This window comes from Protopterus annectens, chromosome 1.part1, assembly GCF_019279795.1.
Source record: "Protopterus annectens isolate FY-2018-M chromosome 1.part1, PAN1.0, whole genome shotgun sequence".
NCBI lineage: Eukaryota > Metazoa > Chordata > Ceratodontiformes > Protopteridae > Protopterus > Protopterus annectens.
In genome coordinates this window covers 1,693,089,624-1,693,107,541 of record NC_056726.1, presented here as the reverse complement: position 1 = coordinate 1,693,107,541, position 17,918 = coordinate 1,693,089,624, and the positions used below count along the sequence as shown (strand labels likewise).

The window sequence follows — 17,918 nt, the reverse complement described above, 5'->3', positions numbered from 1 at the left end:
TAGAAATCCATTAAATAAGTATATTTTTGTCACAAGTTTCTTCCTTTCGCATCTCCACTCCTGCATAACCTTTTGTTGTCAGCTTTTCTGAGTGTTTAGTGTAAAGCTGTTCTATCAGTAAATTGTTTATTAGTTTATTGAACTGTTTGTCTTGCTGTGGCCCATTTTACCTATTTTTTTCTGAGTGGTTCTCTCTCTCTCTCTCTCTCTCTCTATATATATATATATATATATATATATATATATATATATATATATATATATATTATATTCAGTATATATATATATATATATATATATATATATATATGGTCTATATTATGAGGGCAAAAACACTATTAAGCGACTACTAAAACGCGGACATGTATTGCGTGAAACGCTAATATCCCAAACGCACTAAAATTTTAACTATCGAACTGTCATATTTGGCCAACCTCACCACCCGCTAAAAACTACCTACCCAAACAAAATAAATAAAGTACATACATACACTAACCTAACCCTACATCTAACCCTAAAGTAAAGCACAAATACCCTACTTCAACCCTACACTAAACCCCACTTAGACAACTATCTATGCACTATCCTTAACCCCTCCCTAACCCTAAGATCCGTAACTACCGCACACTTCCCCTACATAGGTATATCCAAACAAAATAAATAATCCACATACATACATTTAACAAAACCCTACTTCTAACCCTACACTAAATCTAACATACATAACCTATCTCTGCACTTACCTTAACCTGCACCCTAACCCTAAAGTCCGTAACTATCCAACACATACCTTATACAGCTATTCCAGAGACTAGGCCAACCCAGGTGATTCGACATTTCCGAAATCGCGGTTTTGGACGTTCGCTATAAGTCTGTTTCACGCAATACATGTCGATGTTTATGTATTCGCGTAAACGGACTTTCGCTCAACTAATATAGACCCATATATATATATATATATATATATATATATATATATATATATATATATATATATATATGTGTGTGTGTGTGTGTGTGTGTGTGTGTGTGTGTGTATATATATATATATATATATATATATACATATATATATATATATATATATATATATATATATATATATATATATATATATATATATATATATATATATATATATATATATATATATATATATGTATATATATATATGGGTATACTTCAGAACATTGAATTTGATAACATTGAGACCTTCCTCTTCTTCTTTCGGCTTTTTACCGGTTAGGGGTTGCCACAGCGGATCACCCGTCTGCTCATGATTGGTAGTGGAGTTTTACAGTGTCAAGTTGCCAGCCCGACGCCCAACCTTCCACAGAAGGCACACACATGCACACACTCACACCTAGGGCTAATTTAGAGTGTCCAATCCACTTACAGCATATCTTTGGGATGTGGGAAGAAACTGGAACACCCGGAGAAAACCCACACGACCATAGGGAGGACATGCAGACTCTGCACAGAAGGCACCACAGCCGAGGATCGAACCGGAGAACCTCTTGCTGTGAGGCAGCAATGCAACACTGAGACCAAAACATCTAAATCCCAAAACCCAAACCATTGAAAACTCACAATATTGAAAGTGTGCTTCATAACATTGAAAACTACAATGCATTTGTAAATAACATTCTCTCCACCTATAACAACAGCTATCTAACAAACACACTTTGTACTCCATTTCTACAGGGGGGCAAACCCCCTGCACCCCCCACATCCCCCATAAGTTAAATATACCAACTCCAAGATCACACTACAGTGGAAAAAAGTTAATTTCCTAACCTCAGTGTATGGTGAGTTTGATACAGTGAGGTTAGGAAATTAACTTTTTTCCAGTGTAGTACGATCTTGAGTTGGTATATTTAATTTATGGGGGGTGTGGAGGGCAGAGAACCCCACATGGGGGGTGCAGGGGGGCTTGTAGTAGAAAGTGTGTTAGTTAGGAGTTGTTGTAGGTGAAGGTGATGTTATTTACTTGTGCAATGTAGTTTTCAGTGTTATGAAGCACACTTTCAATTTTCTGAGTTTTCAGTGTTTTGGGTTTTCAGTGTTTTGACTTTTTGATGTTAATTATGGTCTCAATGTTATGAAATTCAACATTATAAAATAAGTAGACCCATATATACATACTGTACATGTAAAGAAAAACGTTATAGCTATATCTCTATATCTGCATTTTCCTAGATATAATATCATAATATATCATTTTTCACTTAGTCCTCCTGTATTTTTGGGCTTAGTTTTATATACTCCTCCTGCTGCTTAACTCTCCCTTTTGTATGTGTTTGTGTTTGTGTGTGCGTTGTGTGTTTAACTAGTCTGTTTTCAGCTATGAACAAACTGGCTTCAGGTTTCAAAATTGTGTGGGTGGGGACACAAATTTCCATCCCCCCCAAATGTGTATACTGTCTGGGTGTGTCCCTGCTAGACACTGAATGCCAGGCTTGTTCTCCTTCAGTGCCCAGAGCCCCCTCTGACTGATGGACTAAGCTGGTCCTCTAAAGGTTGCTGCCTCCTATTTCTTCCTCTAGTCTAGTTCCATTCTTCCCTCCTCCTGCCAAATTTTTGATAGAGAAAAGGCATGAGAATGAGAAAGAAAGAAAATGAAAGAAAGAGAGCACAGAGATAAAACGTAAACAAAAAAGGAAAAGGAGAAAGCTAGACTCAAGGAGGGACAGGACCATAAACACTCCTCTTCTTGCAAAGGTAAACCAGATGTAAAGATCTTCAGCACCTCCAGTTCTAATCCAAGGTATGCCATTGGTAGTCCTTCATCATTAAACTCTTACTACTGTGGCTCTGGCTTCAGAATCATCAGACTCTCCAGTGTTGAGCATCCTGAGCCCTTTCTTTTCTGTAGCTCTTGCTTCATATAGGCTCCACTCTCCCTTTGTTCTGATAACTCTTGGTCCATATTTGTTTACCAGAAATATTTTCTCCTTGGATCCAGACATTTCTAGTTCAGATTCATTAGATTTCTTTTCTGCTGCCAAAACCCTCCAAGCTGTTTTAATTGGCATCATCTATGTCTGCTAAATCTGCTGGACATGTAAAGGATTTTGACTTTGTGCAACATGCTCACATTCTTAAAAACCCAGATATACTTTGGAATCACTCCCCCACCCTCGCTTCCAAGGACACAGATTTCACTTTTTTGGCTCACACCCAGGTTGTTCCTCCACCAGCCCATCCTTAAGTTCCAGGGTCCACACTTCTGACTATGCCTTGCCCTCCTACTTTGTTTGTTCTGACAACTTAGCTGCCTCAGGCAGAAACTTCTTCTTTGATGTTTTCGACTCTGGTCCACTCAGAGCTGAGAGCATCCTAGAGCCATGGCACTGGACTTGATGTCCTAGGCTCTGGGTTGACTTTTATACTTTTGGGGCCATCCTTTCACCTGGGTCTCTCAGCTCTATAACATTCTACTCTGGTCACAAACTCAGATCTGATGGGGTCAGTGTTTATGCACAGGCCATCTCCTAGATGTACACATCACAAAGGTTATGTTCTCATCCATCCAGCCTCAGCAATTGACATTGTGGAAAGGATCTTTTCTCACTCTGATACTGGGGTGTCTGTTACTAATTTGGACCCATCCTAATCCTCCCATCTATCTGGAGTCTTGGGCTGGTGGTAGTTAACTGTGGACAGCCCACAGCACTAGGTCTGATGCAACCCCCACACTATATGCTCCCTTGCTGCTTCTGTGTCCCTTTCAGCTACACTTTCCTGGAAGCATATATGAAAAGCAAGTGCAAAATAAAGCATCTGGACTCCACTGAGGAGTCTCTCATTGTGGATTCTGACCTCAAAGAAGGGGACTTTTCCTAAATCCTCCAGTAAAGAAAATTATTTTCATGATTTGCTGGAATTAATGAGAAATCAAAGGAGGTGGATGAATGAAGCCCAACCCCATTTTTTGTTTGAGGACTTAGGCGTGGGCTCATCCATATCCTGGGTTTTATGCTGTCCAGATGCCCTTGTCAATATTTTTTTGTCTGGGATAGCTTCAAGAGAACCCAACATGGTGGAGGTAATCCCCTATAAACCAGACAAGATACTAGTTCCTCCCAAGAATGGGTCGTTTTCTAGCAAGCCCTGCAGTGAATATGTCTGTGATCACTACAGCCACCAAGAAGAAATCTCCAAGGAGAGTGCAACAGGCCTTCCCCACCCCCAAACAGACAGTCATGGGCACTATACCATTTCAAGAAGCTTGTACACACTTCATCCACATTTGCTCTCTGTGTGGTGAAGTATTTAGCCCTCCTGACTAAACTACAAAGATATCTGATTACTGAAATGTCAAAGATGGTGACATTGTAACAACCTGTTGAAGCCCAGAAGCCTTTAGAGGCTCAGTTGTCTATGATGCTACCCATTTTGGATATTTCCATGAGGAATCCTTTGAATGCTACAGAGGATATGGCCCACACAGCAAGCACTAGAATTACCATGTGCCACCATACCTGGATACATTTATATAACTTTTAGGACTGCTTCAAGGGGTCTTTTCTTGATGCCCTCTTTGATGAATCCACTCTGTTTGGGTCTAAAGTAAAAGATACATTGACCAGGAGTGAGCAAGAAGGGAAGATTTTGTCTGTCACAGGACTCCATTTCTCTACGCTACAGAGTACCTTTTCCAGTAAACAAAATGAGGAAAAACAGCTCTTCTTTCATAAATAACAAGAGTTTTCCAAGGACATACCAGGTGAAGGAGCACCCATGTCAGAGGGAGAAGTTCAGTTTACTCTACCTCAGGGACAGGGGTGGTCCTCAGAATCCTGGCTGCATGGTGACCCTCCTCCAGCAAGCTTTTCCAGTGCTGCTGACTGCCACACTATGGAGGCAGTCAGGGGTGCTTAGATCTCCAGGTAAAACCTTGGGACGCCATCACATCAGATGCATGGCTGTTGAGAATAATTTCCAGAGGGTATTGCATTCCCTTTCTGTTCATTCCTACTGAGAATCAAAGATCCCTTCTCAACATTCCATACTGGTGGTGAAGGTTAGCAGCAGTGGCAATTCAAAAGCTATTCTTGAACCAAGTCATCCAAGAGGTCTCACCAGACCAAAAAAGATCTGGGGTCTAATGAAGACTCTTTTTCATGCCAAACAAAAACATGGACCTCAGGCCCATTGTGGACCTCGGCAAAGCAATCTGTTATGTGAAACAGACCAAATTCCAAATGGTGGTGGTGCAGTCCATTCTCCCTCTTCTGTGAAAGCATGACTGGATGTACTGTTTGTTCCTTAAGTATGCTTACTATCACCAGCTTAAAGGCAGTTTCAAGCTCTTCACTTTGGCCTCACCACAGACCCCAGGTCTTCATCAAATATATTGCAGTTTTAGCAGCCTGACTTCTGCTGCAGGGATTCCAGGTCGTTCATTACCTAGATGACAGTTTCCTTACAGTGACCTCAAAGGCATCTCTAATCTAAGCCAGGGTCTATCTGTTCCAATTGTGCTTATCTTTTGGTATCATAGTGAACTACAACAAGTCCAGCTGAGAAGTGGTGCTAGTTCTGGAATTCATTGGATGCCATCTGGATACCACCAACCAAATTGCCAAGTTGTTCCGCTTGCAGATTCAAACCAGTCAGGCTCTACTCTCTCAGAAGACACCAGTCTTGCTTGTTCTATATCTCATCATCCAAATGGCTAAAGTTATTTGTCTTGTGCTGTTGGCTAGATTTTGTCAAGAGGATTCTTTAGCAGACTGTGTTGGTCTAATGTTTTTTTTCCTTCTTACCCTATGAACTTTCCCATTCAATTTACCAACATATGCCATCAACACATATCTTAGTGGCTGGAGTCACAGAAGGTTACAGTCATCTTTCCTTTTATTTTTCTAAGTCCTAGGCCATGGTTACCATGGACATGTCCATCCTGAGGTGAGGGTGCATTTTGAAGGGAAAACAGTCCAAGGTACCTGGTCCCCATCAGTGGCTCATCTTCACATTAATGTCTTGAAGATATCAGCAGTCCTAGTTTTGCAGGCCTTCCAGGACTTTCCCTACAGAGGCATGATAGCCATTTAGACTAACAATGCAGATTGTTTTAATACATAAACAAGCTTGGAGGAATCCATTCATAATAATGTTTGTAACCGAGAGTGTGTCAGTATGATTTGTGATACAAAATGCTTGCAACTAGGATTGTGCCGGTGTGGTTTGCTTTCATTTATTTCACTTATTTCCTTGTTTCACTTGAAAGAAAGTTACTGTTTGTCGTTTTTGCATTTAAGTTACCTGTAACACATTGCACTTAAGTTACCTGACACTTGCTCACTAAAGCAATTATATAAGTCAGCACTAAAAATTAAAAGCACTACACCCTCACTCCCCACTGGCCCTGGTTTTCAATTATTAAGGAATTCCCAATATTATTCTAGCATGTCCAAAGGTGAGTTGTCAATCTCCTCTCCGGTCCAGCTGGTGAATCTGGGAATCTTGAGGCAATGTTACAACTGCCTCATGTACACAGACAACCCTCTCCTCCTCCCAACAAATTCCAACACATGTGAGAGATACAACCATATAGCCAAACTGGAGGCTAAGCTCTCTCAACTCAGTACTGGCATAACCAGTCAGGAGGAGAAGGAAACCACACTCACTACAATTCCAGTCTCACATAGACCTACCATGACAGCAAACAAAACACATAATCACACAAAAACATACTCGGAGGCTCTAAATAAAGATCTGCCAAAGCAGCAGAGACCTCCAAAGCAGACACCCAAGCAACCGCTACCCCAAAACAAAACAAGTGCAACAAATATCTCACAAAGCCAGTGTGCCGAACAATCACAGCCCTTGACTAAACAACACACCTGATACACTTGTAATAGATGACTCTATCGTCAGGCACACTGACGTCCCGCTCACCAGGCTGAACAAGGAGAGGGTCAGGGTGAGCAGCCTGTCAGGTGCTAGGATCCGCCACATAACACAAGCACTCAGGTCACTCCAAGGCAAGTACAAATATGACTCCGTCATTGTCCATGCTGGTGTGAATGACCTGAGATGTACCTCCCTGGACTACATGAAAAGAGACATAAAGGAGCTCTCTGAGCATGTATCCCAGGCCGGTATGACCCTGACCTTGAGTAGCATCTTACCCTCACCAAGAATGATGCCACAATATGAAGACAAGATGATCAATTTCAACAATTGGCTTAAGTACTGGTGTCATTCAAAGGGGATCCAATGCCTGTCAGCTTGGGATGATATGCTCGACAAGCCACGATGCTTCGCTAGGGACGGCTTGCACCTTTCACCCCTGGGCTTTTGGATATTGGCAAAGGCTCTTGCTACCCCCATAGTGCCTTTTTTAGGCAAGGCTCAAAAGACAAACCCACCTCCATAGGTATCACAAGGGATAAGAAACTAAGAGTAATGCTACTCAATGCCAGAAGTCTAAACCTCAAGATGCACGCACTCGAAACTCTCCTTAGCATGGAGAACATCGATATCTGTGCAGTAACAGAAACCTGGTTCAGGGCTCCCGAGAGCACCCCAGCACTACCAGGTTATACCTCATACCATGCTTTTCGGCGCCAAAACTTGGACCGAACCACAAAAGGAGGGGGAGTATCGATATTCATCAAAGATACCCACACCTCCAGGTTGGTGGCAAAGCACGAAGCATCAGAGACTATCCATGTGCAACTAACAGTGGGTAAAACTGCCTTCCAATTTATAGCCTGTTACAGACTTCCCTCCCAAACCCAGGAACCCCACTCGGCCTTCCTGAGAACACTGGAAAATATGAAGGTCTCTCCAAACACCATTATATTGGGTGACTTCAACTACCCAAACATAGACTGGGAGCATTACTCTAGTTCCAACACCCTAGCCCAAAGGTTCCTAGAAGTTATAAACTCAAATGCTATGGAACAACTTGTTACCACTCCCACAAGAGGGGAAAACATACTGGACCTGATCATCACCAACATGGGGACTCTATGCTGCAGACCAGAAGTGTATCCTTCACTGGTAAGATCAGACCATAAACTAATCTCACTGGATATTCACATCCCGATCCCACCCCCTGCCCAGAAAACCACAGTGAAAAACTTCTCTAAAGCAAATTTCACACTCCTCAAAACTGAGGTGCAATCCTTCAAAGCCCCCGGGCCTGTGGAAAATATGGCCCAGACCGCAGAATCCTTTATAAACGCATTTTATGAACACCTTCAGGAATGCATGGATCATGCGATCCCAAATAAAACCAAGACACAATCCTCCAAAGGCAGATGTCCTGTCTGGTGGACCCCAGCCATAAACAAACTATACAATAGAAGGAGGAAGCTACTAAATGATAGAGCAAAATCCCAAAAAGGGAAGGCATCACTGATCAGTATTAGCAAAAAACTATGGGCACACATAAAATTGTCTAAGGCCAGCTTCGAGAGAAAAATTGCACAGGACACTAAGGATAATCACAAGGCTTTCTTTAGTTATGTTAGGAACCTGGGTGGTAATTCCCAGATATGCTCAGAATTAGTCCAAAATGACAAAAAATACACCGAACCCACAGACATTGCCAACATCCTAGCTGACAGGTTCAGCGCAAACTTCTCCCCACCTCCCCACCAAAAGGGCAAATATCTATCCCAGCAGAGTGCTGCCCCCCTGACATCTCAGATGCTCAGGTAAGAGCCGCCCTCTCCAAAGCAAAAAAACACAGCATCAATGGGACCAGATGGTCTCCCGGGCTGCATCCTACATGAACTCCAAGAAGAGCTAAACCCAAACATAAAACTACTGTTCAATCTCAGCCTTACTACAGGATAGGTGCCCAAAGAGTGGCGTACAGCAACAGTGGTCCCTCTCCATAAAGGTGGTGCCTCAACGGATCCTGGAAACTATCGCCCCATAAGCCTGACTAGCTTGGTCTGCAAAGCTATGGAAAGGATCATCACGAACCTCATAAATAAAGATATTGGGGACCTACAAACACTGGATCCTACCCAGTTCAGCTTTGTTAAGGGCAGATCCTGCCTCTTAAACCTGGTTGATTTCTTTGAAACAGTCACCAAGGCCATTGATGAGGGGAAGGTGGTCCACACAGCCTACCTGGACCTCACAAAAGCCTTCGATACAATACCCCACTCGGGCATTATAGATAAGCTCACCAGCTTAAATATAAACCCTTATGTCACTAGATGGATTGCAAATTGTCTCAAGGACAGAACCCACATGGTTAGAATTGCTGGAGCCATGTCAGACTCCAAACCAGTTACAAATGGTGTCCCACAAGGCTCAGTCCTGGGACCTCTCTTGTTCGGTATATATTTCCCGGAGGTACAAGCCAACACGGAAGGACTGTGGCTGATCAAGTTCGCAGATGACTGCAAACTGGGTGCCATAATCGACTCTCCAGCCAACACAAGCATCCTCCAAAAGGGCCTCATAGAAACAGACAACTGGTGCTAGAGCCATGGCCTCAAGCTAAATGCCAAAAAGTGTATAGTCATCCCCTTTGGCAAAAACAAAGTGCCCACAAATTACCACATAGGTGGTAATCCATTAAGTACAGAAGAAGTAATTAGGGACCTAAGTTGATAGCAATCTCTCATTTGACAACCACGTGGCCAAAGTGGTTAGAAAAACATTTTATATAGCCCACCTAATCATGAAGGGATTCACATCTAGATCAGGGGACATCATCGTGCCTCTTTACTCATCCCTCATCAGGCCCATAATTGAGTACAATGCCCCTTTTGGGATGTACCTTACCAGACACCTGCAGCAACTGGAAAGACCCCAAAAGTACCTCACCAAGAGGATCAAAGGGCTCAAACAGATGCCATATGCTGCCCAGTTAAAGAAACTCCAGCTCTACTCAGTGGCATACCGCCTGTTCAGAGGCGATCTGTGCCTGACGTATAAAGCCATGTCCAGCCCGGAATTAATGGACATGCTGCACCTCAGAAAATCTAAATACCATCAAGCTACGTGCTCAAGAGACTTGAACCTCAGCACTGAAATAAATAGGACATGCTGGAGGGACAGATTCATAACCCAGAGGCTCCCTTCACTCTGGAATAAAATCCCAGTCCAGGTTAGGCAGAGTCCCTCATTGACTCTCTTCAAGAGGAATCTTGATGAGTGGATGGAAGATCGTAGGTTTACCCCGGGTATCACTTCTGTGTCACTGTTAGACAGAGCCACAGTATACTAACCTCGAAAAAGGGCATAGCAAAATAAATTTAAAATGGGTGGCGAAAGCCAAACACATTCTGGCTAGGCTTATAAATGCCCTAGGGCAGATAGGCTAGTATGAACCTATGAACCTATGAACCTATTTATATAAAGTATATTTGCTTATGTCATAAGTGATGGTTTAATAAAGGTGTTTCTTGTTTAAAAAAGGGCCATTAATTGAAAAATGTATGTAATATTGCTTATGGTATATGATATACAGCAATATATATATGAAGCATAATTTCTGTTAATTTTAACTTGCAAATACAGTTTGATTACATTTATATAAATGTAAATGTGCCTACGTCACAAGTGATAATTCAGTAAAGGTGTTTAAGAAAAAACTTTTGAGAAAATCAAGTGAACTCTGTATCTTTTTCAAACTCTAGATTAGATAAGCATGTTTCTCAGATGACCTTATCCAGATGGCTTTCCGATTGTATTTTCATTGTTTATTCTGTGAATTGTATTCTTTTACCTGGTAAACCTAAAGTGCACTCAGCCAATGATGTTGCAACTTCTAATGCATTTTTTTTTGCTCAGGCCTCTGCAGTTGATATTTGTGCAGTTGTTACATGAGCTGACACTTATAGTTTTACAAACCATTACAAACTGGATACGCAGCCCAGATTTTGGTCAAGCTTTAGCTCTGCCATTTTGTGAAATGTTCTATCCTGATGCCATCCTTTTTGTTTAGCTGGGGCCTCTGTCCCACAGGTTGAGGCGGATGGACAAGGCAACAGTGAAAATGAAAGTTATATACTTACCATAATGCTAGATCTGTGTTGTCTTCTTCCATCTCTCTCAACCATCCCTCCTTTCCCACTTCCAAATTGGCATCCTGTTTGAGTGGCTCCTGGTAGACTGTACAGACTCACCAGTGTTCACTAGAGTACAGTAAGGCAAACTGAATCTTAGGAGAATCAGGGAGGGCAGTGCATTATGGGAGAGGAGGTGGAGCTTCAGAGCTGAAGAGTCTAAGCCGTTGGCTTAATATCTGATTGGATCTGATAACCCACAGGTTGAGACAGGATGGAAGAAGACAACATGGATCTAGCATTATGGTAAGCATAGAACCTTCATTTTGGCTATGTGGGATTTTGCTGACAAGGAGATACCTTTGCTGTTCAAATATTATCCAGATTTACCATAACTTTCTTTCTAAAAAGTAATTGTTTTTACTATAATGGCTGCAATAACCACATACAGAGCTCTTTGAGCCCATGAAAATAATTCCTATGATGGTCTACACTTCTTCCCACATCTATTTACAAAAAAGCTTAATTATGCAAGATGGCAACAGTTTAGATGATCTGCTGAACAGCAATTAGACATTAGCATTTTTCTACTAGCTAGAGGATTATACAGTGCAACTATGTTAGCAGCATCATCTACATAGTTTAAAGACAGCACATTTCAGATTGGCTGTCATATATATAAAATCAAACACTCACAATATTAAATACACAAATATTGCTCATAAAAGATCAAAAGTCAAAATATCTTAAATATCTTAAAAAACACCCATAGAACAATTATACGATTGCACAGCTGCAAGGAAAAGACAAATTCCCAGTCCCAGCTGTACCCCATCTCACATAAAGTAATGCTGGCACAGTGCAACCATCTGATTGTTCGATCACTTGTACCGACATAAAAATCGTTTGATATTTCAAATATTCAGTTAGGCAGAGTATTCCCATATATAGATTATCCCCTAGGTAAGTATCTGATTACATTGCAGAGACTAGAATTTCACACAGTATGCCTAATTTTAGTTGGCTTACAGTTATAAATGAGTCAGAAACATGGTTAAGTTGCATACATAGCGACATATTGTTCTCACCAACAGCAGAGAAATAGTCAACACCACGTCGAGAATGTTTTGCAACTGCTGTAGAGCTACTAGTTTATTTTTTCGTTTAATGACTAGTCATCCTACTTCATGGATAATTAAGCAATGCATATAATAAACAACTAGCATTCATATTATGTGTTTTTTTTTCAAGTGCAATGGAGTTGGAATTGTAGAGTATTCATTTTTAAAGTAACGCATTTAAGATTCTTCACTAAACAATACTATAGAAATCCAGCTTTAATGTTGAATGTTTTACATTAGGACTTTGGAGCTGTGTGGGGGCTGTCAAATGTATTGCCTATGCTGTGCACTTGTAATAATTGAAAGCAGGAGCTAGCAGAAGTAAGAGGCAATATAAAAATATCAGCAAATCAGATGAATGAGACAGCTGCTTTTGAGATAAGTCAAATTAACTCATCCATGCTCCTCCTAGTAAAAGAAATTGCATTGGCAACCAATGACATTTCTTTTTGTGAGGTATAAATTACCTATGACACTAACTCCCATACTAAAGAAGTATGTTTCCTAATAGCACTTTTGATAAACTAAGTTATTTACACTTGAAAAGTGAGAAAAAAACATTCCCTGGGATTCTGAAAGGCTTAAGCTCAAAACATTTCAAATTGTGGCAAGTCTTTCTGCTTTAGAAAATGTTTTTCTGCTATGGATTAGTCCTGTGGGGGCAACAGTGTGGGAAGCAGTTTTTTCTGTGAAGCTGCATACTAATGCCTCAGAGTGGTAGAGGGGCCAATGCTGATTAGCTATGAGCTCTCCCCCTAAACTGGCCAGGGCTCTAGATAAACTCTGCATAGTTTTTCTTTGATTCCTTCTTTTGACAGCATTCACCTATTCATTGCAATGGGGTAGTAGCACTACATGTAAGTATAGCAGAGCTTTGTGCATGTGGGGATAGTAGCACTACATGTAAGTATAGCAGAGCTGTGTGTGTGTGTGTGTGTGTGTGTGTGTGTGTGTGTGTGTGTGTGTGTGTGTGTGTGTGTGTGTGTGTGTGTGTGTGTGAGTCTGTGGTGGTGTATGTATGCTGTGTGCTGGTAGAGGGAACACTAGTGCTGTCAGATCTGAAGAGCTTGAGTCGTTGTAGTGAGTTGCTAATGAGATGTTTCTCCGTTTGTCTTTACTGTGTCTGTAAAATGACGATTGTTTTTGTCTCAGAAATTACCCAACCTGCATTGTCCCATTAGCATGGGGGGAGAGAATCTTTAGAAATCCTTTTTTTAAAATGTTTCTTTTTTATTTGTGATAAGTATTTATTTCCTTAGCTGAGCGAGTTTTCTAGACTTTCAGTTGAAGGCTTGTTGATACAAAATATTAAGAGGTCGCCAAAACCAACAATGAAGTCACATCAGTATAACTGTTTCTCTTTCTGTCCTTTGTGATATTTCTGATTATCTAAAATGTGGTTCAGCTTTGAAATTGAAAGTGTTTTTTTTTAACTTGTGTTTGTTAACCAGGGCAATGGAGTGATCCATCATGCACCCATTTTAGTTACAGCTGAGTATGGGAAAAATACTTCACTTTTGCATTAAGGAGTGAACAAGAACAGGAGAATGCCACATTGAATGTAAACACATAATACAGTCAATACAAAAAGTAAAATGCACAGCAGTTATATATTTACAACCCAGCAAAAGCATCAACTGATGTATATGAAAACCATATCTAAAGTTGAGGTTCAGCTGAGATTTATAGTTGTTAAAAGGTTGAGGTGATTATATTTTGGGGTAATTAGGAAAGGTAATGAGATGAGCCTTAGCAATTTATAAAGTAGAGTTCAGAATATACAAAAAGTAGAGAGGAAAACCTTAGTAGTAACTGTTTAGTCAAGTTAATATTTATGTTACTAGGGTTAGTAAAACATGCACACGTAGCCATCTTTCCTGGAATCATTAATAGATGTTGGCTGAGTTTGCTTTAGTCAAGTATCTTAGGGAGTTCAGTAGGAAGAGACTCTCATAACATAGGAGAAAATAAACACCTGTTACTGAAAACAGAAAGAAAGGTGCCTGGTGAGACATGGAGGGAGAATACATGAATAATGATTAATATACATGGCACATAATATGGCAGCATTGTTTAAAAAGGGTACTGTGTTACCAAATACATGTTGAGACATTTTTTATGCCATGCCCCTTTAAATATGCAGTACCAGACACTGTAATGCTACTCCAGGTGAGAATCAAGATTACTTGTTTGGTGTGTGTGTGTGTGTGTGTGTGTGTGTGTGTGTGTGTGTGTGTGTGTGTGTGTGTGTGTGTGTGTGTGTCCGTGTCCATATGTTTGGGAGGGGAATCATGGTATTGTGGTATTAGAGGCTAAGGAATTACTATATCTGTCAGGGGATTTATATGACACTTATAGCCCTGCAATTTATTAGCAACTTTCTAAGTTTATAAAAACAATATTTAAAATGTGTCCCTATATTTGAGCCTTTATCCCCATATTATTTTAGGCTTTGTCCAGATTTCTTGCACTAAGAGGTTGAAAGGTTTGGCAGGTTAGTTTTGTTTTTTAACAGGGCTGTTGCTGAAAATGGGTCCTTGGGTCTTCTGTATCAATCTGAAATAAATGAATACATACCTCAAAACATACATGCATAAATACATTTATTAATACGAGATTGTGTGATTAGACTGGTTTTCTGCTGCTGTATATGTTAGGTGTGACCTGAAGCTATCAACTTGCATTGTGTAAAGCTGGAAATGTATGGACTAGGGCATATGGCAATGAGTTTGCCACATGTAGGGTATAAAATTGGGAGACTACAGTGTGTATTGTCTGACAGGTGTTGCTAACAACCAGCTGGTTATTTGTAGGTTTCTGGAGAACTAAGATCTTTCTGTATTCAAACATTTATGTAAATTTTGTATGTCTGACCAAGGTGAGCTCAAATCTACTTGAAATGAAACCCAGAATCTCTATATATGGCTGAGATCTGATACTGAACAACAAGTTTACAGTTTTAACATGGCACTAGTCTGTTATGCATTCCGTGAAGAGGAAGTGCAGATTAAGAAGCTCTGGTTTCTGCTCTTATCAGATAAGATTTCAATAGTATGCAATGTAGCCTCTTACAAAACAAAATGTTTCACTTTTGAGATGTTTGGTATGCTTACTCCTTTAATCATTTTTAGGAAAGGTTAGGTTATACTTCCCAGAATTCTACTACAGAATGCTTGACCTTAGTGAAAATTTACATTAAACACTGTTTTCATTGTTTGTGGAGGGGAAGCTGTCTCACAAAAAGTAAGTCAGGGTGAAGCGATGAAAATCCTGAAGTAGCTGTGTTTATTTTCAGCCTGTACATGTTACAAAGCACTTCAAACATCAGTGTCTCAGACAATCCAGATAAGGACCACAATTGTGTCTAACCATGTTGGATGAGATACTAAGGCTGCTGTTTCACTCCAATGTGTCTAGAGTTCATTCAGTCATTGTGTCGAGTTTTCATGGTATCCTATATCTGTGTGACTTTTATCCGGCTACTCCAGTTTACTCTCAAACACATCCTTAAGGATTAGTGACACTAAATTTTCCATATACATATTATACACTATTTGCTGTTGCCCTTATAGCCTATGATTTGCTGACAATGGCCAGCCTGATTAAATGGTTAATAAATTCTATATAATTTTGATATGCAGAATGTTCCATCTGGACTATGTCTAAATTTGTAGATCAGGTCTTTTGTGCTCAGTTTGCCCTGTAAACAATTAACACATTTAGATACCTGAACAATTCGCTTCAGAGCAAGCTATCCAGTTTAGAATGTTGTAAAAATGAATAAAAATACTTCAGTAAAGTAAAGCATGCTATTAGATTGTATTTAAAACCTGCTGAATAAAATGCCATATTACTCATGAAACTCTTAAAAAACTCTTTCTTCTTTGTTTTTCGTAGCTGTCCAGTTTCTGGAGGAGTTTATGTGTCCATTATAGAAAATGGAAACTCCTCACAGGCTCGCATAGCAGTAAAGGTCTTCAAGTATGCCGGAAGTAATGAAGTCTTCCTGACATGCAGTGCATCTCTGTGTGTTAAGCCATGTGTTCTTGTAAGTAGCAGTCATAATTGTCTCTGTTTTTGTCTATAGCTTTTCTATTTGATAGTAAAAGGCACATTAGTGGACCTACCCAAGCTGTAACTGACTTAATATGTTAAAAAATGAAGCTACAGACAATGTGAAGTTATTTATTATGGAGCTCAGTATTATCCATTAAAAATAAGGCGAATTGTCTCCCAATATCTTGTAGGGTATCCCTCCACCTCAGTATCCTCATGTTCAAACTAGTACATGATAACTACTTTCCCCTTCTAAAAATCCTGTTACATTTTGAAAGTAGCTCATATCACTATTTTGTTCAAACCTCTGTATAGTATGATGATTGCTGAAAAAGTCTTAAAAAAAAAAAAAGCCTGTAGTGCTTTTATGTCTTTTTAAGTTTCTGGACGACTATGATCCTTTTCTCCTTATGGGCTAGAAAGTCTTGAAGAAATCTTCACTTTGACTGCTGATTGCCCTCCACAAGGCTGGCAGATCAGCAATCAGAGAGAAGGTGTGGGAGGAAGCCAGAACTTTTGGAAGCTGGCTACTGATTGTGTCAGCACACCCCATATAGCCTAATGGCTACTGCAATGAGCAATCCAAACATCTATTGTCATGGGTAAGTGCGACTTACACAGTAGTACTTTATTTTTGGTACAATTGCAACAGAGGATAAAATATTTTGTAACTGCAACATATGTTAAAAACAGTGGGGTGTCAATATCAGTGAAGCACCATAACTGTTATTGAAAATTACAAGACTTACAAGCAAACTACAATATACCCCACCCCTCTTAATTCTGTCCTCCATCTCTTTCTCCTCCAAGTCCATACATTTTTCTTTTACCAGGAATCAATCAATGTGTAAACAATTATCCTACACCTTCTACAGCACGTTTATCTTTTACCAGGAATCAACCAATGTGTAAACAATTATCCTACACCTTCTACAACACGTTTATCTTTTACCAGGAATCAACTAACATGTAAACAGTTATGCTACACCTTCTACAACATGTTTATCTTTTACCAGGAATCAACCAACGTGCAAACAATTATCCTACACCTTCTACAACACTTTTAGCTCAAACATTATCTCTGTCCAATGAAATCCTCTACATAACCAAAACTTTGATGGTAATCTTTTGATGTAGTAATTTTATAGTTAAATGAAATGTTTTTATACTACTTTGCTTTTCTAGTATTTTTGTACCTAATGTAAAAAAACCTGTAACTTATAATGTTTGTTTGTTTATTATTATATTGCTGTGGTTGTTTGTTTCTGGAGCTTTTCTCCCCAGGACTCCATTGAAAACGGGCTCTTTTTGGCCCAATGGACCATCCTGATAAACCAACTGCAAATAAATAAATATAACTATACAGTGAGGACATTGCTAGTTTACCTGTGACAAATTACAGTAAATAAGTATACAGTGACTACATTTCTAGTTTAATTGTGACAAACTACAATATATAAATATACACTGAGTACATTGCTAGTGTAACTGTGATAACACTTTACACAAAGACGTATAAGCAAAATTAGTAGACATAAGTATACAGTGAATACATTACACATTTATCTTGATAACACTTTGCACAGAATTATAAATTTGACAAGACTTGTACAAATTTGACCAGACTTTTAACATGATAAGCGTCACTGCCTCAGTGATAGGATATTTGCACAATACCATTCTTTATGTTTGAATTGGAAGAATACATATGCTCCTAAGTATTCTTTAGCTGATAAGGCGGTAGAAAGATAGA

General features: G+C 39.8%; 1 protein-coding gene across 1 annotated transcript in view; it reads left to right on the top strand.

Annotated features, from left to right (window-relative positions):
* LOC122811854 (uromodulin-like) overlaps positions 1–17,918 on the top strand; it is a 166,024-nt gene that overhangs the window by 113,648 nt on the left and 34,458 nt on the right. Inside the window, exon 7 of the mRNA XM_044083979.1 lies at positions 16,007–16,157. Coding sequence (XP_043939914.1) covers positions 16,007–16,157 — 151 coding nt within the window. The remainder of the gene's footprint in view (positions 1–16,006; positions 16,158–17,918) is intronic.